General features: G+C 34.9%; 1 protein-coding gene across 1 annotated transcript in view; it reads right to left on the bottom strand.

Moving 5' to 3' along the window:
• CCDC141 (coiled-coil domain containing 141) overlaps window positions 1-25,616 on the bottom strand; it is a 100,869-nt gene that overhangs the window by 35,446 nt on the left and 39,807 nt on the right. The window contains exons 7-17 of the mRNA XM_013960810.2: window positions 24,766-24,960; window positions 17,470-17,642; window positions 11,935-12,076; window positions 9,911-10,030; window positions 9,225-9,416; window positions 8,088-8,264; window positions 5,320-5,499; window positions 4,336-4,461; window positions 3,546-3,734; window positions 3,075-3,254; window positions 1,782-1,931 (exon numbers count right to left, since the gene is read on the bottom strand). Of these exons, the coding sequence (XP_013816264.2) occupies window positions 1,782-1,931; window positions 3,075-3,254; window positions 3,546-3,734; window positions 4,336-4,461; window positions 5,320-5,499; window positions 8,088-8,264; window positions 9,225-9,416; window positions 9,911-10,030; window positions 11,935-12,076; window positions 17,470-17,642; window positions 24,766-24,960 (1,824 nt within the window). The remainder of the gene's footprint in view (window positions 1-1,781; window positions 1,932-3,074; window positions 3,255-3,545; window positions 3,735-4,335; window positions 4,462-5,319; window positions 5,500-8,087; window positions 8,265-9,224; window positions 9,417-9,910; window positions 10,031-11,934; window positions 12,077-17,469; window positions 17,643-24,765; window positions 24,961-25,616) is intronic.

The raw sequence follows: 25,616 nt of genomic DNA, 5'->3' as shown, positions 1-25,616 counted from the left end.
AACTTAAAATGCAATAAATACCCATAATTGATACCATAATTGAAAATATGCTATACAATTATTTTGCAGTGGGTTTCCATTAACTATGAGAACCTAATATACTCATTATATTTCACAAATCAGCTGTGCAGGGCATGCGACAAGTAACAAGTGTCACTGACACTCATTTCATTTAAGTTTGGGGAACAGAGAGACTTAAAAGTTTTTTTTCTCCATGAGTTCCTGCTCTCACTGAGTCTAATGAGTAATGAAAATAGAAAATAACTCTACTTAGAAAGGCGTCACATTCTCCTGCCCTCATTACATAACCCGAGAATCAAAGGAAAGAGACAAAGACAGTATATCCGTCAGTCTTGCACACAGGCTGCTCAAGAAACATTTTTCTTTTCTTCAGCAAATTTGAGGGGTTTTCAGCAAAGCTTAGAATACTTCAGTTAAAACCCCAAATATTCTAATTCTGTGATGCCACTGCAAAGCATAATAGGACTTTTTGTCTAGGTACTTCATGCTTCCATTCTCTTCTACAGCGTGGCTTCCTCAGCCAGAGCATGTCTCCCATAACACAGGCCATTCCCACCACCTCCCACCATTGGCTAGTAGTTACATCTCAGGAGACTGATGCACAGAAGACCACTGAGTGCAACACATTCAAATTACAACTGACAAGGGACTGGAATTGTAGCTCAGGTTCAGAAAAAAATTTTTGATGCAATTTTAAATTACTACTTTGTGAAAACGGATACTTTTCACAAACAAACAAAAGTATTTTGTAAAAGAAAAGAAAATCCAAACACTAATTTTCTCATAAAAATAGTTGAGACAAATCTCAGTGCTCTACTTCAACAATTTTGAGAAAATACAATCTTTCTTTATTGAGGTGTGGGTTTACTTAGTGCAAGGTAAAGTCAGAAAATATATGTTTCAGTACCCTGTGTTTTCTCTACCTATGCTTCACACTACTTAGAAACTTAGTGTGAAAGCTTTCTAGGTAAGAATTCGGTTTATGTACTTCATGGATACACAGTGCAGTCTACAGAGCATCAAGTGTGGGTGCTAGGAGAAGTGGCCTCTCATTTTAATGGATCACTCTGGAAAAGTTAATTCTATGGGATGTTTCTCCTAAATTGACTTTGCTGAGACATCTATCCAATGGCTTTACATTCGGCCTGCTAAGTTGTGAGTGGATTGTATTTGGCCTACTAAGATGATATATTAATAATTATATTATAATATTATATTTAGTAAGTAATTTTTTCTTAACCTTACTAAGTTTCCAATCTTCATAATGACTTGTACCAAAGAACATTCCTTTTTATTCTGTCAGTTTTTAAAGTATCACTTTCTGGGTTTTTGAGAAAACAGTAAGTACTAAATTTCTCTTCTCGTTAAAAGACTTAGAGTTCTTTCTAATACAGGAAACAATATTACAACTGCAAGAAACAAATTCTATTTTTGTTTGAAACTTTAGCTTCATAATGAAGAAATCTGAAAACCCAGGCAGATCTGAGAGAGAGAGAAAATTTAGCTGCTCTATTTCCAGCCCTCTTGGGGTAGTGAAAGCACATTATTGCCAGCCCAACAGCTTGATATAAACTTGAACTGCAGAGATGCAGACAGATTATTACTGCTACTGTGTGGATTAAAGGTTGCTGGTAAGACGAAAATCAACTTTTCTATATATGTATGAAGCATATATGGGCAATGGTAAACGGTAACATACATTACAGCATGCAACAGCTCTTTTAACAGTCATTTAACATGTTGGGCTTTCTCTACCTGACCTCATTTATCTCCTCTTGAGTGGTGCAGTATTGGAAATTCTGTGACAGTTCTTCCTCATATTTATCTGCTTTGGAGCTCCAGTTAATGCTGTCATACTCAAGTCTAGCAAGTTCCTGCTTTAGATTCTTTACAGAAATATTTAAGTGATTCTAAACAGAGAAGAGACAGAAGAAAAAATATGAAACACAGGAAATTTACTGATTTAATCCATTTAAAATCTTTTTGAGGCAGAACATGTATAACTAGCTTTAATGGGCTAGATTAAAGAACTACACCTCTCCTGTGTAACTGAAAAAATAGACTAGGGAATAGTTTTGAGTCAAAGTCACAACTAACACCATGGTGATACTCTGAGCCAAGAGGAAGTTATCTGCTCTAGGCCTTTGCCAGTCAGAGATTTGCTCCTCCCTGCTGCCCAACTTTTTTTTCCCCCCTTTGGGAGGGGGGAATACCAGTAGTTCTCGGGCCATGCCTTTCTTTTCTTTGTAGGGAAAGAGGTTTCCGCCTCTGAAAAGCGGAGTGGTAATGTGGATAACATAAGCAGGTCATAATGGAATGTCTTGCTTTCTCCCTAGTAAATTAATACATGGCAATGACAATCCTGCCCTGTATAAATAATTCTTTACTAAAACGACATCCACTTCCCTAAGCAAATCAGTCTGAAATCCACTACTAAGGTGACACTTATATTTTCTTTCTGCTCTTTAGTTACCCTTTGTTTACAGAAGAATACATTTGCAAAGGTACCTTTCTAAAGTAGCAGGAGTCTAATACTTAGATGTGGCTGTCAAGAAATCACCAGTAGGGACTTGATCTGCATAAAGAATACCAGAGAGCTGGAAGACAGCCTTTTTTTTTTTTTTTTTTGTCCAGTGCTGATATTTCAAGACTCATTTCCTCCCTGTTTCAAATCTATTTCAATGGCTTCAAAGTAAGAACTGTTACAGATCATATAAAAATTAAAACAAGATTTCAAAAAAGCCAAATGTTTTCTCTTGACAAAAATAATTCATAATGTCACAGTATCTGCGGAAGAGTAAATTTCAATAGTCCTGGATGCTTCTTTTATTTGATGGCTGTGTATCTGCAAACTCTAAAAACAGAAGTCGAAAAATGATTAACTGTTTTACATTCTAATTTTTTGCTTTCTTTTAAAATTATTCTAAAAGCTATGCATTTATTTTTCTTAATATACTAACACCTTTTATATATATCTACAGTCAGTCAGATAGGTCCTATAATTTCCTTTCATATTTAGTCCTGTTTTCACAGATGATTCTAATTCTACTCACAGGTTGCTCTACTGCAGACACAACATTCACTCCCTGGGTAAGAACCAGTCTATATAGATGTTTGATCCATGCATGTTTCTCCTGAGCATTCACAAAATAGGCTTTTGCATGGTGCACATCTTCAGGGCCATCACTTATTTCAGGAATATCCAGTTCTCCCGATTTTGACAGACATTCCAGCTGGAATATATTAAAATGAAAATCAGTGTGTGAAAGAAAACTTACCATTCCTTCCTTACCCATAATGTGTTAACCTAAACTATGTCGAGACGGGTCTAAGTATTGAAATTTTGGTTCAGATCTGGCATCTGAACTCTCCAAGTTTCAGGTAGTTTCAGATCCAGAGTTTTAGTCCAGATCACTGGGTGGGTTAATGCTGTTAATCTGGAGAAAAAGACAGATGACAAGTGCCAAAAACAAAAAGAGATTAGCTGCATTAAGAAGAAGGTACATTTTAAAAATTATACTCACTTCTTTTTTAACATGATGGAATTGGACTGTCTTGTTGAAAACATCATCATATTCTGTCATTGTATCCTTTATTGTTTGATGGAGATGAATAAGCTCACTTATTCTCTCAGAATTCTCTTTGCCAGAAAATCCTTCTTGGCTCAGCAATTCTAATAATTTTACCATGTATTCAAGCTCAGCATTCAGTTGCTAGCAAAAAAGGAGCATAATTTACTCTTATTTGCAAGATTTCCCTTACATTTGATGAAAAAACAACGTAACAGTGGTGAATTGCCTTAGAGAAAAATGTCACTCTCTTTAAATTACTCTCCAAATTCTTTACTTTTTCCTAGACATGAATTTGAACTATTATCCAGAAACAGTCTTGAACCAAAACGTAAGAGTCACACTCTGACTCTTAGAGGAATGGGAGACTGAACAGCTCACTAAGAATCAGAAATAGTATTCAGAAGAGGTAGGAAGCTCAGTATGACCTACCCCAGCCTCTGAGCATCCCTCCAACTCCAAAGCACGAATGCTGGTGCTCTCCCTTGTACTCCCTTTTCTTCCCCCTTGTGCTTGTGTATCATCTTGACATGCAGCTAACATCACACAAGACATTCTATGGACACTGAAGGCAGAATCTCTCTTCCCTTCCCTTATAATGTGCACTAAACTTCCTTTCAGAAAAGTAATACAAAATGTAAAATACTCTAACCCCAGACACTCTGTATGAGGTAAATGTGAATGTGAATCTTTACAGCACCAAAAAGAGCTTTTGCTCTGCTGTGGACTTCACTAAGTCTCTCACCTGTAGCTGTGGTTTCATTTGGTTAAGCTTTTTTTGTAGTTCCAAAATAATACAAAGGTCACTTCCAAGGTCAACTATTGCTGCAAGTCTGAGTGCCTCTCGAAGAATCTCTAACCCATGGGTAGTCTAAAAGATAATGAAACATTTCAGTATTTCTATCTGTAGTAAATAAAAAATATTTAAATCTAAATCTAAATTTGTAATAAAAACCTCCCCCAAACCAGACACTCACATGCTGTCATTTCATTGAGATTATTACTACAAAAACGAGAGATTCTTAAAATGATACTATCTTTCATTTAGTCTAATTCTTTTCTTTTTTTCTTTTTTTTAACTATAAATCTGTCTCAAATCCTCTGACTTTAACATGGGTAATAGGAGATCCTTAAGACAGTGTGCAAAAATGATTCAGACACCGAGATGCAAGGACTCAATCATACAGTGTATTCCATGTGATAACGGGGATTGTGATTGAGTGATAAATTGCACTAGATGTACACAGTGGCCAAAGACCTTTGGTTCTGCTGCTAGCATAGCTAGTACTGCTTTTAAGGAACCCTGCACACTGTCCCTGTGCCAAGGAGGTTTAAATCCTTTCCTTATGATATGGTTGGACTTTCTAGGAGTAGCAGAACCAAAACACCCTTTAATTTAGTAACTATTAAGCCACTGCAAAATGGTGTTAAAAATAAACAAAAAACCCAATCAAACAAAAACAAAGCACTGCTGCTATAGTATATAGAGCTGAAAATTTGAAATCAGTATTTGCATGCGTTTCAATATGGACAAAAAAAAAATCAAGAAAATGTCATCACGTTTCTTGATGACTATCAGAATGGTAAAACAAACTATGGAGAAGTATTTTACTGATCATCTCACTTTCTTAAATGATGTCTATAACACTTGATATGAGAGTCACATACAAACAAATAACAATCCAGAAATGTTTGCTACAGTTGTTTTCTTCATATCTATTTTACTTACCTTTTTGAGTTGTTCTTTAAATATCCAACACTGTTGCTTGATGGGTTTTACTTGATTGATTTTATAATTCCAGATTGCCCAAAGATCAGTCAGCTCTTTCTTTTCTTTACTCAGATTAATAATAGTGTCTTCTGTTACTTGTACAGATTTTTCTACCTTTAATATTAAACTCTCATTTACCTGGTAAATAAGCAATTAATGAAACACAATTCTTCCACACATTTTTATAAAAATTAACTACAATGTCCATAATACTAAGAGTAAAGTCTCAGAAAACTTAATAAAACCCATCAACCTATTCTAACATAACTTCTTTGAAAATTCCTGGGAGCTTACATGCTTTTAAGTATACTGTTCTTTTAGAAACAGGCATAGGGAAAAGGAATTTGTATACTGAAACCATGACTAATGCTAATGTTTAAAACCCAAAAGAGGTCAGTAATGACTCTGAATTATTGCCATCTGATGGCTGTTTGATAGCTCATAAAAAAAAAAAGTAATTTTTGAATGGACAGAACTATCCAAAATGTCCTTTCGGGGAATATCAGTGGAAAGTGAAGAGGAGGAGAAGACTGCTCCTCCACACTGAAAAACAAGGCAGCACTGAAGCACAGAAGGGATAGCCTGGTCAGCATTTGAATATTTTTTGTTTTTTCCTCTTTTTATCAGAACTCAGCTCAGAAACACCTTAGAAAATTTGGTAATGCTCTTTAAGCTTTTCCCATTTCATAATTTTTCTGTTAAGGAAAGTTGTGTGTGTAAATTATTGGTGTCTGTGTCTTCCCAGATACTTAAAAGCTGCATCCTAAAAATATCATGGGAACATAACAGCAGAAAATATGGTGGCAACATACCTCCAGGTATGGAGAGATTATTCTTTTAGAAGATATGTTTACACTTTAAGTGACTGAAGTGTAATTACATATTCAGACATATTCAGTTTAGCTTTACTCTGATTAGTTTATCTGTGCCTGGGTGTATCCAGCTGTGACATCAAACACTTTAGCTCACACTAACTGCCAGAGTACTCCCCCTGCTTCTTGGGTATGTTTTCCAGCTCATCTTGCATGCTACTGCAGGTTGTCATCCCATGCGTTCACTACTACCTCTCCCTCCTCACCCTTTCAGCTGACTGATTGAACTGCTCCCTAATCTGTCCTATGAAAACAGAAACAACAGCTGGGTATCCAAACTTTCTACATTGGCATGATTTTAGTAAGCATGGCTTAGGGAATGTGCATGTGTATTTCAAATAGTCATTTCATAAAGGGGTGTTAGAAAACTAGATAGGGGTACCTAGGCAACGCCACTGAATCCAAAACAGGATGTACAGACACCAAGAAGGATTAACTCTAAGGAAGCAGCTCTAGCACACATTTCTTTAAAAGAATTTTATACATTGCATTGGTAAAGACTGCCTCTTCATGGAGGTAAAATAAATGAAATAATGCACTTACATATATGTTGCTTTCCAGTGTGAGCAAAATGGGCATTTGTGTGAATGTTATATTTGTATGCATGCACTGTGTCATTTATTAAGGGCTATCTCATTGTCAATCACAAAACTCATATTACTCATAATATCATCAGCACTCAAGTAACACTCTCATCTTTTAAAAGTATAGCAGCATTAGTCCCTTTTAAAGGTAGGTACTAACAAAATCAAAGCCCATAAGCCACAGAACTAGGATTAGACCTTGTCACAGTAAAATATCAAATCTTCACTGCATTTTATCAGATTATACTGATTTATACAGAAAGCAACAGCCTGAATATTCTCTGCTGCTTGTGAAAACACACACAAAAGAGTTTCTGAACAAAAACCTCTTGAATTCTTCCTATTTTTTCACTCCTTATATGAGGTTTCCTGTATATCCACCAGGATAGAATGCAAGATCAACCTATGAATCTGACAATTTGCTGCAGGTTTTCCACGTGGAGACCCTATGTCTCCATACAGATTCTGTTCTGTGCTGCTACTGTTATTACAAATGGGCACATCTCCATGACAACAAAGTTGCAGGCTGCCATTTCAGTGGCTCTGGCAAGCAGCAAAACAAATAACATCACTTGCTATGTAATCTTTGTTACCCAAAGTATTGGCTTGCTCAGTCTTATAACTTGGCTTCCTGGTCTCCATTCCCACATCCTTACCCTTTCTGTAAGTACCATACCTGCAGAGCACACTCCACAAATGCAAAAGAACAGTGGAGAATGCAATGAGATAGCCTAACAATTCTGCACAGAACAGGGGCAATTTGCACTTTAAAACTTTGGGAGAAATGGTCTACCTCCAAAGTCATTCTACATATTTTATACACAGCTGTGTATAAATGGTGGTGTAAAATGTTTGATCACTTTATGATCTTTTCAAGCTAAAACTTTCTCCCACCCTGATTTTACAAACATTTTGACATTTCCATATCAAAGTTTGTTACAGTCCTATTTTGTGAAAGTGTGGATACTAAATTTCTAACTCTGGTTAAAAACAAATACATCAATATTTGTATTCTTTGAATTATTCTGAGCTTTAACTGTGATTCCATACAAATATGCCAATCATTTCATCTTCTTCCCATCTCCTCCTCTCCTTACATGTACACTGAAACACAGTAGAAATGCACTTTGCCTTAGGCAGGTTCTCTGATGAAAGCTAGCTTGACCCATACACTTAATCTGTCATTATTTAAGTACGTATTTGAAGGGTTTTTTTTGCAAATCTAACAATGAGTTTTGTTAAAGATGGTAACGCCATGAACCAATCTCACCATATTTACTAAATGAAGAAAATTGTGACCCATATCCTGGGTGGAAAAAATTTTCTTTATAGCCTTTTGCCACTGAGTATTAGCTGACTCAATTGCAGTTTTATTTTCAGCCTTCCTGTTTGCTTGTAGAGCTTCAGATTTATACAACTCCTTTAGGTTTTGAATATGATTGTTCACCTGTGGAAAGATATAAAATACACATCAAATCAAAATCTGAGTTGCTGTAATCAGAAGGTATATGGACATGGTAATATTGAGTAATAGTCTCTGAATATTTTCCAGGCCTTAAAATATATCTATCTAAAATTTATATTTAAATTAGCTAATAAAAAATGTGTTAAATATCCTGTAAACCTGCAGATGGCAGGTAGATAGTTGGCAGCAATCTGTTCGATTTCTGTCATGTATCATTACATGAATATTATATACCAGTATACCAATGCAATGACTTTCACTTATCTGTTTAATATGCAGTAACTAAAATTAGCAATACTCAGAAGTAGATATGATCCAATCTTCTGGCGGTTTATACTTGCAGTACTAATTAGATCCTATGACTAATTTTATCTAAAAGGTTCAATTCCATCTTCAATTTCTTTCTAAACATACAAGAATACCAACAGTGTTATAGAATCTTAAAATAAGTATTATATCAAAATTAATTGCATGGATTATCTCAGCTAGGGCTGGTTTATACTTCCTTTTTAAATCCCTTCAGTCAAATTAGCACTTCAACTGAAGTAGTGCAAGACTGTAGATAAACACCATTATATCAGCATACTACATTAACATTATATGAAATATTTTAAAAAATTATTGAAGCAAATTCAGTAAATTTACTGAATCAGAGTACATACACGTCAACATTTATATTATGTATATAATGGAAGAGAGAGGGAGGGAGGAGGAGGGAGACAGTAACAATTCAATTATAATACTTCCTACAACAGTGATTTAAATCAGTAGAAAATCCGTAGATAAACTAATCATTAGATTGATGCAAGTTCAATGGTCAGGGCTGCCTGCTCTGAGGAAACAGATCTCCTTTAAAACAGACAGAAGATTACAAAGACTTGCAGTGCTTTCACTTGTAAGATTTCACAGTTCAGTCAGAGAATTAAAGTAGGTAATCCATACCTCCATTGCTGACTTTAAAAAGGCCACATAAGTTTCTAGAATTTCTAGTTTTGAACTAATATTTCTTTTAATTTTTTTCAGTTCTTCATTCAGAAAGCCAGCTTTGCTAGAAAAAGCTGCCACTTGCTCAGGTTCAAATTCTTCCAAATCTTTTAAGACTCTCTCAGCTGCTTTCAGTTCATGTGAAGCTTCCTTTGAGGGTACAAGCATAGAACAAAATGTATAATGACTGAAAAGGACTTGTGAATATTGATTGCTCATTGTTAATTTTCATTAGTATTATGTATATGTATTTATGTATAATTCAATTACTTAGTTGAAGAGCAGTTCACAATATATGCTATATGCTGAAATTAACCATTTCTTTCTTGTAACATTTTGACACCAGAAACAATCAGTGAAGTTATTAAAATAGCCATTTTGAACAAAAAAAAAAATGGGAATGTCAGCATTCAGACTAAGCAAGCCGCTTCACAATGTAAAGAATGAAAAGCAACAGAAGTGTTTCATATGTGAACACTGATAGCCAAAACTGATACATTACTTATAATCATGAGATTAGTCCAATTTTCTGAACTGATTCTCTGAGTCTAAATCCCCCTTAGTTGTTTGTGTTTGATACACAGTATACATTTGTTTCTAAAAATAGTTAACATATTATTAACATATGTTGTTCTATTCTTTACCTTTGTTTGATTAGCCAGTTCAAGATGTTTGTTCAAAACTCTTTCAGACTCGGACAAATAAGAACCAATCTCCATACCAGTTAAAAGCATCGGAGTGATTTTTTTAATTGATTGTGATACCTTTAATTGAAAACATTTATATAGTTATATAGTTTATATAGTTAATTCAGTAGACAGTATAAAAACCTCAGTTTGTTTAGAACAAAATAAAGACACACGATTGATGACTGGTGTTTAGATTATGTACTTCATATAATAAAAGTAGTGGAGAAATGAAAATATCAAGGGAGAAAATTCTACTATTTCAAATCTAACAGACATAGTCAGAATTTGAACAAAAAAACTCTGTTTTGCTCTTATTTTGTTGAGAGTGCTTTTCTTTATCCTATTTCAGCTTTATTTCAGTAAGCTACTACTGTAGTATAATCTTGATATCATAACCTTAACATAAATACTTTCATTATGCTCCATTTTACAAAAAAACTACACTGATCTTTTTTTCAGCAGATATATTTAAAGCTTTTCTCACAAGCCAAAAGACCTATTTTTGTGCAGATACATGTACACAACTCCATTTTCTTTGTCGGTGCAAGATGTTATATATATCTGATGATAACAGAACAGGCTGTGAAGAGCAGTGGCGGATGATAACAGACATCATATAAATGTATTAGTGATACCAGAAATCATATAAATGTTATTAGTAGACATGTGAATTCACATATATCTTATCAATTAATAAGTGCCTGCTGATTGAGGTTCAAGCTTTATTAAATGAAGCTCTGGGCCAGGTGAATTTAGCATCAAATTCTTTGGAATACTCTGCATTAGCAGAAGGCTGCAATAGAAAGTGTTTTGCTTGGTAGGATAACAACAACATGGGCAGTGTTCCCTACAATGTAAGATGATATATTATGACTCAGATTTTCAAATGCCCTCTAATACAAGATTGGGAACAGAATGGCAAAATAAGCTGTGCAGAATGAAAATACATGTCAAAATTAGAGTCTACTTTTTGAGTAAAAATTACCTTCATAATTAAATCTTTAGCTTGATTAAGATTCATAACATCCTAGTGACATCATTCCTACAAGACCAACAGCAGGTATTAGCAAGTCTCTTATTTTCAGCTAAAGAAACTCCAAGGTATTTTCATCACGTCCTGATTTCATGAAATCTCTTCTTTGGAAAAATGCGTGTAAAGGGATGCATTTATTGCAAACTGAAATCCCACTGGTCTTGGAAAAGTTCATTATAAACATCATGCAAATACTGTGAAATATCAGATTGTAGACTTAATTATTCCATCATTAAATTTGATCTACTTTTTTTGGTCTACACTTTGGGATTTCCTTCATCTGAATCTTGTTTTAAAGATTATATTGCATTTGAATTTGAAAATACATGTGGCATCTTATTTAGAAGCCTTGTGTCTATTTCATCACTGACAAATTGTTAAAAAGGTCAGCAGCAGTACAGAACATTCAGCAGCTTCAGGAAGGCTGTCAGCTCCTTAATGGGTCAGTATCTTAATGAGTAAAGGGAATTATTATAGTGAACGGGACACACCCTATTTCAGCATTACTGAAAATTTGCTGAAGTCTACTGTCACCATTCCTATTAACCCTCAGTTTTGCCACACTTTCTTTTTTTTTCTTTTTAGCTTCAGGAAAATTAAACTAAAGACATAGACAGAATACAGAAAACCTGCATTCAAGTCACAGTCCTGATTGCTTGCTTCTCTTCCAACAGAGAACAAATTATAAGAGCTCATTATCTAAACAAATCCATGCTTTATTAAAGATCACTGGTATAATGTTCTCATGGAAACAGCTGCATTTTTCAGAACAGCTTTGAATTCATTGGTGCCTATAACAGCATTCACCATTCTAACTACAATCATGTGTGCTAACAAGCCAATATGTTATTTGGAATTATTCAAGTTTAATATTCACACAGCTAAATTATAGAAGTGCAATGCACCATTCATGAATACATTAACAAGAAGGCATTTTATTATGTACCTTATTTAGATGATCTTCAAGTGATGCAGTCAATTGTTGTTTCTTCAAAGTAAGTTCTTTGTAATTTGGACACTGCCCAATTAGTCGATCTACTTTTTTCCGAACATACTCTATCATTTTCTGAATTCCCGTCACCCAAGAGCTAAAAGGGAAAGGTGCAACTGTTAGTATTCTCAAGGTTTGCACAGCAATCAGGATAATAATCATAAAAAAAAAAATCCCTCTGTTGATTTCTATCACAAGTAACTTAACGAGAACTTTAAACTGTAACCCTTAAAAGATAATAATCAGAAGAAATACAAAAATTAATACAAGCAAAACTGATAATGAGTAGAACAACGGAATGACATTTCCAAACAAATCATTTACTGACACTGCATTAATTAGATTCATATGTCAGATATCCTGATTCACTGCAGAATATCTTATTTCACAAATAGTTCCATATGACTTTAGTCATATTGTCTGAAGAATAAGGTCATAAAGGGAATGTTCCTAAAGAGAGTGGAAAAACTTGGCATATCGTTTCTAGTTTTAAAAGAATTTTTTCTTTTGATTTTCAAACGTTTCAGTGTTATTATAGTAGGTGCATAAAAAAAAATGTCGCACACATTCTAAGCCACCATTTGTTGCCTTCAAAGGCCAGCGCGCCAGCCTCAGGTCTGAGCTCAAACATTCCATTCACAAACAGCACAAAGATGCTGTTTGAACAGGAGTAAAGAACACGTCAATTGACGAAACACTGCCTTGTTTTAGAATTTAAAACACTTAACATCAGGTAGGCAATTCACAATCTGAATGTTTGAGGCAATCCCCTTCAAATTGTAAAGAAGTTATCACATACAATTAAGATTTGAAGCTTTGATATCAAAGGAGAAAACCCGCGTATCAGTTGATTTACCACTGAAATTTATTCCTGGTAAGCGTTTTTTGTAAGACGAACACTTTCAAAACATGACTTTCATCAGTTTAAGTACATCACAAGCTTATTTTGATACGTGAACTTATTCAAGGTTTGCTCCTTTGTCCTTTAAAATTACAAGAAGTTTTCTCCTGACTTCAGATTAAAGAGCTAAATTCTCATAAATGGAAAACCTTGTTCTACAAGCACTAATGTAAGTTATGGTATTAATAGACTATTCTGCTTGAATCTGATCCAAGAATTCTTCACAAAGAAAACCCAAATTTTAAGGGTCCTTTGTATGGAATAGGTAGTTTCAAAATTTGTAAACTGCTCTTTCAAAAATTAGCAACCTCTTAATTTGTGGTTTATTCTTTAATTCTAAGAAGGTTACTCCTCTCTTTTAGTACTCCTTAAAAAGTGATTTAAAAAAAAACAACTTCTATTAGCACCACTCGTTTAAAAAAAGCAGGAAGAGACTAAGATTTATACTTTTTGAAAATGGTAAATTAGATCTTAATAAAATCTTCAAAGTATTACTGGTTTGATGAGTTAACACAATTTATAACAGTGAAACTGAGTTTAATCAGCAGTAAAAATAAAGATAATTCTTACACTCATAAGCAAGCAAATTAGCTGGAAATGTAACAAGAACTCTCTTAATAGACAAAACCTACTGACTGTATAATTATTTAGAGTTAGCAAATATATATTCTTGCTGCACTCCTGCATTACTAGCTGGTTTTAATTTAATAATATGGGACCTCAAAAATCAGGTTTACCATTATTTTCCTGTAATAAAGAACTGCCTTCGGTGGCTTTTCCATAATCTATTCTTCTTCCACGTGTAAATTTTTGGCATTTAGGCTTATTTTTACCTTTTAACATATTAAGACTGCATTATGCCCTAAGAAGATTTGAAAATAAGACAATTAACATCATCATTCTACATTTCTACTGCGAGTTTCACTTACAATAATGCCACTTAAGTCAGCGGCACTAGCCTTAAACATATTCCTACTCTGTGTAAGGGTTGGCAGTATTAAGTTGATAGATCATAAGCTATTCAGGACTGGGCTGTCTTACCATATGCATATAAATTGCCTGGCTCATTTTTGAGTACTCTGAAAATGATGATAACAAAACCAGGTGGATAGAGAAATCCATTTACATGTTAATTCTTCTCCTAATGCTCAAGGACTCTGTCTTCTCTCAGTGCAGTTAAACCAGTACCACACATGGCAGCCACTTTGATATTGCATTAAAATTCATTTTCCAGTACCTAATTTAGAGGAAACAATGCAACGGAGGGCATAATCCCACCAAAATCAATGAGGTGTTGTCCAACTTGAGCAAGGTCAGTGGACTTCCTCTCTTTATTAATAAATATTTCTCCTGAAAGAGTGGAGACTCCAGCCTCTTTCTTAAAACAGAGTCAAATAAGTAGCAGAGGATGTGATACCTTTTTCTCTGTCATAAATGATGGAGTTATAAAATTACTATTCTTTAACTATACCTTCAGGGATCTGGAAAATATTTTCAAATTCCACACAAATTTCTACTGGCTGCCATCTGGATTGAGAATCCTACCAGATGGCAAACACTTAACAGCATCTTGTTGTCAGATAATATTTTCTTTTCTGTCTTATGGCAAAGCAGCTTTTTGAAAAGACATGTAAACTTTTTCAGGTCCACACCCTTCACTCTCTTCAAATGGTGACTGCCTATCATTTCCCACAGGCTTTCCTGTCTTGGTGGGTAAAGGCAATGAAAAGTTTGTGAGGGCAGGTCAGACTACAGATTAGTTGTACAGCATGGGAAACAAGAGTAATCAGTATTTAATCTTGATAAAAGTCCTGTTTCCTATCAGAATCTCTCTCCTCCCTTGGCCCTCAGCTGTTCATACAAATTTTCCTGTCTTATGCGGGCTCACCACTGGGCTAAATAGTAGTCAGCGTTTAAGGACAGCCTACTGGTTTACACATGACAAAGAGAGAGGACTCTCTCTTTCCTCCTTCAAAACAGGAACTCTTCTGGGGAAATTAACCTTCTGGAATGTAATCCCTTACCCACACTTGCTGCCAGAATTTATTGTGTCACCATTTCTACACTTGTGAGCTGGCTGGGAACATTCTGGGTAACTCAAAGTTGATGGATTAGGCAAGAAAAATAAACTTGTCCTGGTGTGTAGGAAGTTGAACATGAGTGAGCATCACCTTTGTGGCACTGAAGGCTGGCCCCAGGCTGAGTCGCATCAGCAAGAGCATAGCCACCAAGTTACTCCCCTCTGCTCAGGGCTTCTGAAGCTGCATCTGGAGACCACTTTGTCCAGTTTGAGTCCCCACAGTACTAGAAAGAGGTAGACAAGCTGGAGTGATTCAAGAACAGGCCAGCAAGACTATCAGGGGCTGGAGCACATGATGTACAAGGGGAGACTGACAGAACCGTGTCTGTTCAGACTAGAGAAGGCAAAGGGGCAATCTAATTGCTGTCTTCAATTATCTGATGGGAAGTGGGGTTATAGAACAGACAGAATCAGACTCTTCTCAGAGGTATACAGCAAAAGGGCAAGAAGGCAATGGTCACAAGTTGCAGTAAGGAAAATTTTGGCTAGACATAAGGAAAATTTGTTTCACAATAAGAGTGCTTAAGCACTGGAACAGGTTGCTCAGAGGGGGGTGTGGAATATCCGTCTTTGGATATTCCTTTAATCAAAACTTGAGTAAACACGGCCCTGGGCAACCTGATCTAACTTTAAAGTTTTGGGCAAGGGGTTAGACCAAATGAATTTTAACTTGGTGTTAAGGTTCCCTTCTAACCTAAATTACTCCATGATTCTAATCCTCAAATCCATATTTAGGCATATAAAGTGTCCCAACCGCACAGAAGTTCTTGTACTACCCACTGCAATATACGGCAATTTCATTATATTTGGGCAATGAGGTGTGAGGGCAGCAAGAGAAAACCGAAAATTCATAATGTTCTGTTTTCTTTCTTAGAAAGAGACATTTATTTTTATGATGCAAGTGGATGCTTCAAATATTTCAGAGCTTAGATATTTTACAAAATGTTTTTAGAAACAGCAAAACACATTTCTAGTGAGATTACCAATTGACATAGTTTTAAGTTTCCTCTTCATTCTGGAAATAACTGTTGCTTCAGCTGTTATACTTTGTCCTTTTTCAATTATAAAGTCTTTTAGACAGAAATCCTACCTTATTTATTTGTTTGTAGACAAGCAGCCCTTCTGGCATAAAGGAGATCTGCCTGTGACATTACCTGCTTTTGTTTAATTTTGCCAGAAATTACTGCCAGAGTAATTTTGACAAATTTGTCCCATTCTTATTGGTGTGTACTGATATCTTACTATCCCAGTGCTGATTTGGACTGTTTAAACATAAAGAAAACTCTTAATAAGGAAGAAAGTTAATGACTGTTATTTTGGGGATCCATTCCAGCAACTCTCCAACTGTAGAGTTCTTAACATCAACCAGCACTCTGCAGGACAGACATGTAATTTGGAATGCAACATCCTCTTTTCTTGAGGTACTGCCTAGCAGAACAAAGTCCTACAGAACAGCAGCATGTGCTCTGGAATTATGGCTGGTTTAAAAAAATGAAGTCAAAGCTTCACTGAGGAAAATCCTTTTTACATTCTACTTAATTAAAAGACCAGAATTTGCTGAAGCATCAGCTGCAAAGACAGCTGTGTTCCTAAAATCACTCTCTATTTGCATTTTCTATTTGGTCTCTTTGCTAGGTTCAAGTCTTTCATTACATCCGGGTCAACAGCTGAAGGTGCCCTGGATAAAAATTTTTGCAATGTCATGATATGAAGAGAATTTTCAGTTGCTGGGTTGAAGTAAAGCTATTCAAGGTTCAAGAATGATTAAGGACATAAGCAGGTAAGGGGAAGATAATGTTAAGCTGACCACCAACTATCAAACAAGGTCGTCTGCCCTGGCTGTGAAGTAAATGTTATTAATATAAATTATCCTCATTCGTGTTGCACCAACCTTCTATTAAGTTCTGAAAAATAGGAGATATTAAGCTACTAGGACAGATTTTAAACTAAGTCATGTTTTACATCAGTGTAATAATCACATGCGTGGAGTACATCACCACTGTTATTAGCAAAATGTATGGAAGAAAAAAGTGATTTCATTCATGAATTAAAGCTACTAAGAAGTGGAGAAATTTCCATATTTTCTGCATTTGGCTTAACTGGTGTATCTTTGTCTTGCAGCAAATCACATTATATCTATTACAATGATAAGTTTCAAAAAGGTCTTAAGGGATTACCTTGGTTAGTAAGGAGTATTCATAGCTGTTGACATTTTAATTTTCATTTACTGCCCCAAAATACTGATCCCACTATTTGATACCAACCTAAGTAGCATAGGACTATTTCTGAAGATTTTTGCCAAAGGAAAGAGATTCAGTTTGTATGAATAGCGACAGCGAGATATAAAAAATAAGTATGGCTGAAACTTTGATTTCTCAGGTCACTTAGGCCTCCACCTACTTGGATAATTACACTGGCTGTTAATGCAGCCTGGTTCTAGCTAGTGGTGCTATAAAGAAACTGGCAGATATGGAAAAATGGAGCAGATATGAAAAAATGGAGGGAATACCTGTGAGAATCTGCTTTATTAACTAAGGTTTGTCCCTTTTGCAAGGTACTGGCTGTGCAGTCTTTAATTTCTTCCTGTAATTCCTCATACTTCATTGCCAAGATAGGCAAACTTAAGCCTTCTGAATTAAGGATTTTAAGGTAATTCTCAATACCTTCAAGAGCACCAAGGGCCTGCAAAAAGAAAAGCATCTACTGTCAGTATTTCTATTTAAAATGTGTATCCATGTATGTATTTTTACATAAAACAAACAGTTGATCAACGGACGACTAATATTTCCTATCTCTTCAGAAATGAACAGCAGTATTTAAAATCAGTGCATAATACTGACTTTACAAGTCACAGAAAAAACATCTATAATTCCACAGAATTTAATATAAGTATGAGCATGCAAAATCGTGATTACCCATTGAATTTAAAACTATTCTCTTTTACAACAATAATCAGGCCAACTGGATACTGAAGCAGAACCAAAATAACACGAGGAATATAACTGAAAGCATGTTATCACTCTAGGGTTTGCCAAAGCACACTAATAGTTTTACCCAAACTCTTTTTCTTTTTAATGTTTTAAATACATCAAACGTGTATCCAACAAGTAAATTATAATTAAATCTATTTTTAGTAACAAGGTAGGCTCTGATTTTGCATGTACAAAACTTGGGTATTATAATGCTTATTTTGTTTTCCTTTGTGCAAGAGGAAGCTTCTTATTCAAATACCAGGAGAAAGTGACAAAAGTACTTTAAAAAAACAGGAGGCAGAATGAAAACATTTCAATATTCCAGTATTAAAATTAGTAAAAGTGATATTAGTAAAATAAAAATGTGCCAAAACCTAATATCATAATTAACATCATATCAGTAGTGACAGTCTCTTACGTAGCTTTTTTTAAACTGCTCTGAACACCAAAAATCTTGAGATCTAAATAAAGCAAAGAAGCAGACAATAACAACTGCAGCAAAAGATGCTAGAATGCAAATGGAAAGTTAGATTATAGATTTGACAATAAAGAAAATATTTAGAATATCAATACCTTTTAACCCAATGATTCTTGTAGCAAAAGGTTTTTAGTGTTTTATGTTGTCATTACATGACAAAAGCTGTTATGAGTGTGAGAAGAGAATTCTGTTCTAGTCAACATACTATCATGTCAAAAAAGAAACTTTTCATTTTTTAACTTAAAATGGAGACCCCTACAATCTCTTCTGCTGCTTTTCTCTTGTGGGAAATATCCAATAGCCTCAATTTCCCATTTAACATATACATTTACAGAACAAAGTAAAAATCTTCAAAATCACTACATCTGAAAAGCAAAAGTACTTTGACCCAGACTAAATCTGTATTCATATAAAAGGTCTCTACATGGTTCCTGCACTCTTATAGAGGCATGGAACTAGAACTATATGAGTAATGGATTGAATAAAATGTTGAAAAATGAAAATTGAGACATTCTCAGGGGACTATTTGATCCAGCTTGCTACTTTACATATGAACTAAGAACTCAACAACTGAGAATGGGCCCTACCTTGCTGACTCAAAATAGCAAGTAGAGATGCTTGAATCTCTCAAACAACTAAAATCTATGCAAAAGAAGGTTATTCTTCCTTGCAGAATAAAAGATTCAGCATGCAAAAATTTAAGTTATCCTGACTGTATGAATAAAATTTTCTAATAACAAGCACACTCCATCAGAAGAGGAGTATGATTGAAGGTACCCAGGAAGGACTTTTCCTAAAGCATGAAATCCTTTTAGTCATCATAACTATAAAAAAGGCAGTCAACTTCAGACCAAGGCAAGAATTAAGAACAGATTCATGGCTGTATGTGAATTTTTTAAAGGTTTTTCTGAAAATAGAGGCCCGTCATATGAACTCAGGAACTCAGTGAAGTTTATTTTGTATAATAGGTCCTCTATAATGAATTCCAGTCTTGAGGACCAGATTTGAAGATCTTAAAGAGTCATAGGAAAGTTATGAAGCATTCAAGAATGATTATGTATTTATAAGCATTTCAGAAGGAGTTATCCACTCAGACATTATAATGAGTATTACTAGTCAGTATATTTAACTAAGTATGCATCAAATGCAAGAAAGTTATTTGAATCTTGGTAAAAAGCAATAGGGAAATTTAAAACAAATAAAATAAAAAGGTATATACTACTGCCTCTGGGTTATAATTCTCAAAGAAGAACTTGAGAGGACTGGCAACTGCGCAAGAGACTTCCTAGAAGAGAGCCAGGAGGGAAAAAAAACAGTTGTTCTCTGCAACTTCTCTTCCTAAACATATCTGAGTGCCCTACATGTTCATCAGTTTGACTCTTCAAGGATGACAGGCAAACTCATGGGCTGCATTGTGCCTGCATTCCCAGCACTGTTGCTACTTTGATCAACTTACGGCTGCTACCACATGCAAAGACTTGTATGTTTACTCACGTTCAATTTGAATTGCAGGTGGGAAGCCTGGGTACAGCCAGATACTATCCAGATTGCCTTTTTCCATAGCAGCTGCTGTACTCATTGGCATTTCTATACCCTTCCTATTCTGCTCAGAATGGCAATATCAGGCCCTAAATTCAGAGTTTTAAGAGTTCTGCCAAGTCACCATTAAACAATCCATACAAAGCCAGCCTTTTATTTCTATCTCAGTCTCTTATCAAGAAATAACGTTGTGTATAGCTCTGTCTTCCTATAGCATAAGCGTAGTATAGCACAGACACCATAGTATAGTATGAGAAAGAAAGCATCAAATGCCTTTGAGAAACTGTGGTAGCACAGCATAAATTAAACGACACATTTTCAGAAATTTTATCACTGACTCTGAACAGCTGTTAACACAAGAATACTTTGCAACTTATATATTCACACGGTAACATACAGAAGAAATATGAGAATCATTAGTCATCTAAATGCTTAACACTAATGCTAGGTTTTTGTCATTTCAGCATGGAAGATTACTATTAACAACTATTACTATTAACAACAGTTAAGCTAGCAAAAGTGACAAAAATCTTACAAGTTGTTATTAAAAAGAACACGAACATGCAAGATAATAGGGACATAATTCCTACGAGCAGAGAGCTGTTTTGGGCATTTCCTGCTGTTAAAAAAAAAAAAAAAGCATATAATGTCATTCAAAAAGGACCTTAATATTTCTTCCTTCCTTGTTAATGGCTTCCTTGGCCTTTATTATACATGACTGGTATCCATTTTGAGTCATGCAATAAAAAAAAAAAAATCCCAAGCACCCAATGCACTTTTTCCAGTCTTGACAGCTTTTGTAACTGTGTGTGGCTGTGTATTTGCAAAACACAAATGGTGAGGTTTGTTTTTTTTCCACTTTAATGCCTGTTTTCTGAACTATAGCAATTTAGTTTCAATGCACCACAACAGGATCAGACATACCAAAACTAGTGCTGTCTTCAACAGGTACTTTGAAAAAGCATAGCACTGTATTCTGAAAAGATGCTACCTCTGCTGTCAAAGCAGACCTACGTTAGTGTAGCTCCTCCAGTCTAGTAAGGGTTGACCATCAGCAGACATAGCACTGTTTTCACCTGCCCTTCTTGGGTTTCTCTTGTTATAAATGAAGTCAAGAAAGATCAGACTCGTTGAAGCAAAAGGTATCTAGCACTTCAAGGGTCTGTAAATAATTTCAATACTAAGTATTTGTTATATGTTGTTAAAAAAAAATACTAAGGGAACATACCACAGGTTGAAAGACAAATGTGATTACAGCCCCACCTGGTGCTCAAAACACAAATTAGTGCAGGCAAAGTCTTCAGACTGTTTTTTCAGAACATTTAACAGAGCTATCAAGAGAGTTGCTCGAACTCTTACTGGAAATGACCAGCTCCTAAAGCTTCTCTGAATGACCTACAAGCAATATGCTTTAAAAAATATATATATACACACAATTTGGTCTTCAGGTGCCTTAAAATAGAAACTTTTCTAGCTAGACTTCTAACTAGAAAGTTTTGAAAAAAAGTTTGCTTTATTAATACTACTTGATGCCTGTGAAGAATAGGCTTATCATAAAATGGAAGAAGAGAGATTTCACATTTTAAGCTTAGCATTTGAGGTCCTCCTTTTCAGTTGAAATTTTTCAAATATAGAAAATGATTTTCAAAATTATCAAGTCTTAAAACTAAATGGGACATCTTCAGATAGCAGAGTCTAAGAGCTTAATATTTCCAAAAAGCTCAGAAACTCCCGTTTTCTTTGATTTCAATGTAACATGCAATTTTTCAGTACTACTGGCTAAAGACCTCATGTTTCAAAAGCTTTATGCTCCCAAATCAAGGCAACAATACTGAGAAACCATTTCTAACAAAAATAGATCTCAGCTCTGACAGCACATATTTGGAAAAACCTAAAATACATTTTCTACTGACATGAAAGACAGATAAGATAGAAGATTCTTTGCTTAATCCTCTGCTCTAACACAAATCAATTTCCTTCAACAAACTGTTGCATAGATTACTATATATAATACCAGAAATTACTTTTGTCACAAGGATAAACCACATAATTCCTAAATTACTTCTTGCTTTAACTAAAGAATATCATTCAGTTTACAGTCATGGAAAATCTGCTAGAAATATGATAAATTGTTCCAACAGCTTGTTTCTTCACTGTTTAAAAAAAATATGCCTTACTTCTAGTCTGAATTTACCTAAACTGGGCATCTGTCAAAGGATTTTGTTGATAGAAAAATCATGTATTATCAAGCTTTCATTGCCCATATAGGTGCTTATAGGTTGCCTGTTTTCATTATCTACTACTTTTACATAGATTATAAATATTACAAGCAGAAAAAGACCGATAATTAATCCATAGTACTCCACTGGGAGCACATCTGTGGTAAAAATCCCCATTTATGTCCCCATTTTAAGGCTTACAATAGATATGTCTCTGAACCTGAAAAGTAGCTTGTGGGTTTTGTATCATTCCCTTTCCTTATCAAAACATGAAATAACATTGATATAACTCTACAGAAGTCTGTTATAACACCGTATCTACCTTTACTGACCAACAGTCTTCATGACATATATCAATGGATTTACATTAATGATATTAAGCTCCCTCAATTCTTTATTATTCAACTCCTCTGTTAGCTGTTCCCATGGCTTTGTTCAAGCCTGATTTTAGGTTGAAAGGCTTTTAATTAGCTGTGTCCTCCCTCCTCTTTCCATCTCCACCCTTTTTAAGTTCAGCACAATATTAGCATTCTTCTAGTTTTGGGAAAATTGGAAGTTTTAGAGATTTCAAGCACTACCTCTTAAAAGAGGGGAAAAAAAACCTTTCTACTTATTTCTTACTTCTCATGAGTTTTTAGAAGACAGTAGGAGTTAGTGCTAATTTCGCATCCAAATAAGATGCTAATTTTTATTACATAAGCACACATCCACTACAAACTGGTTTATGATCATTTTGTATATAGCAAGAAAAACTGTTCAGAGGATCTTTTATTTTTGTTAAGACTAATTTCAAATTCAACCCAGTCTCTCAAAGAAGAAAGGCTCAGTAAGCAATACCAGTGAATACAATTCTAGCAACAAGTGTACCCGCCTATAAATATTTTAGCTTTTAACTGGGAGCATTTTGCAGCAAAGAACAAGCACTGGATCCCTGAGGATTCTTTTTTTTTTCCAGTATAAGTGAACAGCACTCTTACCATTTTAATGCTATTTGACTGCATGTGGCTGAATCTCAGGTCATTTCTATCATGTCTGTTATTATTTTGTCATCATTTATTTTCTTCCTTCATGCCTTTCCTTGATTGTATTGTACGCCATATAGGGTGTTTTTTTTTTTTTAATTTCAGTTATTTTCTTTTCCTTTTCTCAAACAAAGTTTTAAAACATTTGTTTCCTGGACACAGATTAAAGTTACCCCTTGAATTAATTTAATTTAAAAACTAATAATACATTTTTAACTGTGATTAAGTATTACCCTGTAACATTAAAACATTTCAAAAAGAATTTTAAGATCTTTGGCCCTGAGCCAGTAAGAATACTGAAAGCAATCTAACCCATTTAAGACCACATGATGACTGGTCTAACCAACCTCAGGAGATAACTGAAGAACAAAGTGTTATTTTTATTTGGGGATAAGGATTTGAAGAGACAGTCTACAAGAATATTCTTACCCTGCTCACATTAGAGTCAATGAAAAAAACTATGAGAAATAAATAAATAGAATTACTGAAAGTGTACTGAAGTATCCTAGTGAGGTAAACACCTTTTATGACATAGAAGGTGGGGAAAGGATTGTAAGTAGAATGTAACAAAAATTTATGACCAAATTTATAAAAATAATTTTCATAAGAGCAGTAATTTCTGCAGTTGATGTTTGGAAAAGTAAAGATTTAGCTTTAAAGCATTCCTTTTTGGGTGGGGGCAACCATGATTTAATCATTTTCATCACACGAGGTTAAGACAAGACAGAAAAATAAAGATACATACTAGTCAAGGCTGATTGTTCCTAAATACAATCCACACAAAACAAGCAACATATAGAATTCAGTAAATCAGTAGGTCGTCCTTAGCCTTTTCCCATGAGAGTTCCAAGAATCTAATTTTGGAATCTCGATCACTGAATCTCCAAATTAGCTCTCCAGGGATGGAAATTATTGCCTACACATTTCCTTGCTGACCTCATTATAGTCTCCAGAAGGTAAAAACATCCTCAAAATTCAGGGCCTTAATTCATCTTTTGTGTTGTGACTGAGTTTTGTGCTTTTTTTAATTGGCCTCTTTGCCATTGTATCATGTCTAGTCCATATAGTGTATAACAAGCCCTATATGAAGGATTATATATTGTCCTTGTTTCTCTCATGTCTGATTACTAATTAGCCCCTGTGGAGAAGACCGCAAGTATAGACACTGCTTCTATTACCCATTCTAGCTTGTAACAGTTTGGGTATTTTAGAGCAACTCCTGTATCTTTCCTTATATAGCATTATGCCATCATGACAGAGCCCATGATCTTAAAGTTCAAGTTTTGGAAGATTAAATTTCTCATATACCTTATCTGCAGAATACTATAACCCTTATTTTGGAAGTTGAGTGCTCTTCTCCATATACACATTTTTAAAATGCATTTTAAAATACACTTGCCATTTTGGATAGAATTTTGAGGCAGAAGATCACATTAAAGGCTAATCAGATTAATAGTTATGCATTCCAAAATGCTTAACAAACCCTATTTGCATAATCCCATATATAACAGCCTTTAAGAGCAAAGCAACAGTTGTATCATCAGGGTACTATTACAGACTTCGCTTCTTACCAACCTTATTAGCAGCATTAAAAAAGTCATTGGCCTCTTGTAGCAGGGCCTTCCTTTCTTCCATACAGCAGCACACCTCCTCTTGCAGCAGACAGATTTTCTGATCTGAAAGCTTCAGATGTTCTTTGTCTGCAGAGTCCTCCCAAAGCAAGACCTTAAGTGCTTCAGCCTTCAGTTGTTCCACAGTGGAATTCCATTCCTAATAGGAAGAATTCCACTTTAATTAACTATACATAGAAAATGTAACATATCTGCACAGTAACAATAATATAAATAGTGGAAATCACAGATCACATTATAGGTCTGGAGATTATCGCCATCTGAAACAATTTCTGCTAGGAGGGGTTTCTCAGCAAAATATGGTTTTAGTGACAGAATTGTCAGTGGCAGCATTGCACATTCTTTGCACACAGTTTCACATATCGAAGTGGCAAACTCTAGTGTGTCTGTTGTCCAGACTAGTTTGGAAAACATAAAGAGCAGGTTCAGCCACACAAGAAACTTTTTCTTCAGTTTTTAATAATGAATACATCATTCATAGTAGGTGACATCACATTGCTATGATAAATAGCCCCTTAAGCCCAACCGTTTAAACAATAACAAATTAAAATACTGCCTGGATAACAACTGCTTTCAGCAAGACAATTTCTGCTGAGAGCTCTCTGGTAATCGTTTAAATCCAGATGATTATCCTTTAAGTAACGTGTGACATTCTCCTTGACACCCTGTATCATACATTTTTCCTGACTTTGTTCACAAAAAAAAAAAAAAAAAAGTCAGTTCAAAACATATCTCTGCCTCATCTGACCATGAGCCACCCTAGTGGCAATGACGGACAGAAGAGGTGGTTTAAAA

Source organism: Apteryx mantelli, chromosome 6 (genome assembly GCF_036417845.1).
Source record: "Apteryx mantelli isolate bAptMan1 chromosome 6, bAptMan1.hap1, whole genome shotgun sequence".
NCBI lineage: Eukaryota > Metazoa > Chordata > Aves > Apterygiformes > Apterygidae > Apteryx > Apteryx mantelli.
The sequence above is the reverse complement of the archived record's forward strand: the minus strand, read 5'-3'. Positions and strand labels throughout refer to the sequence as shown.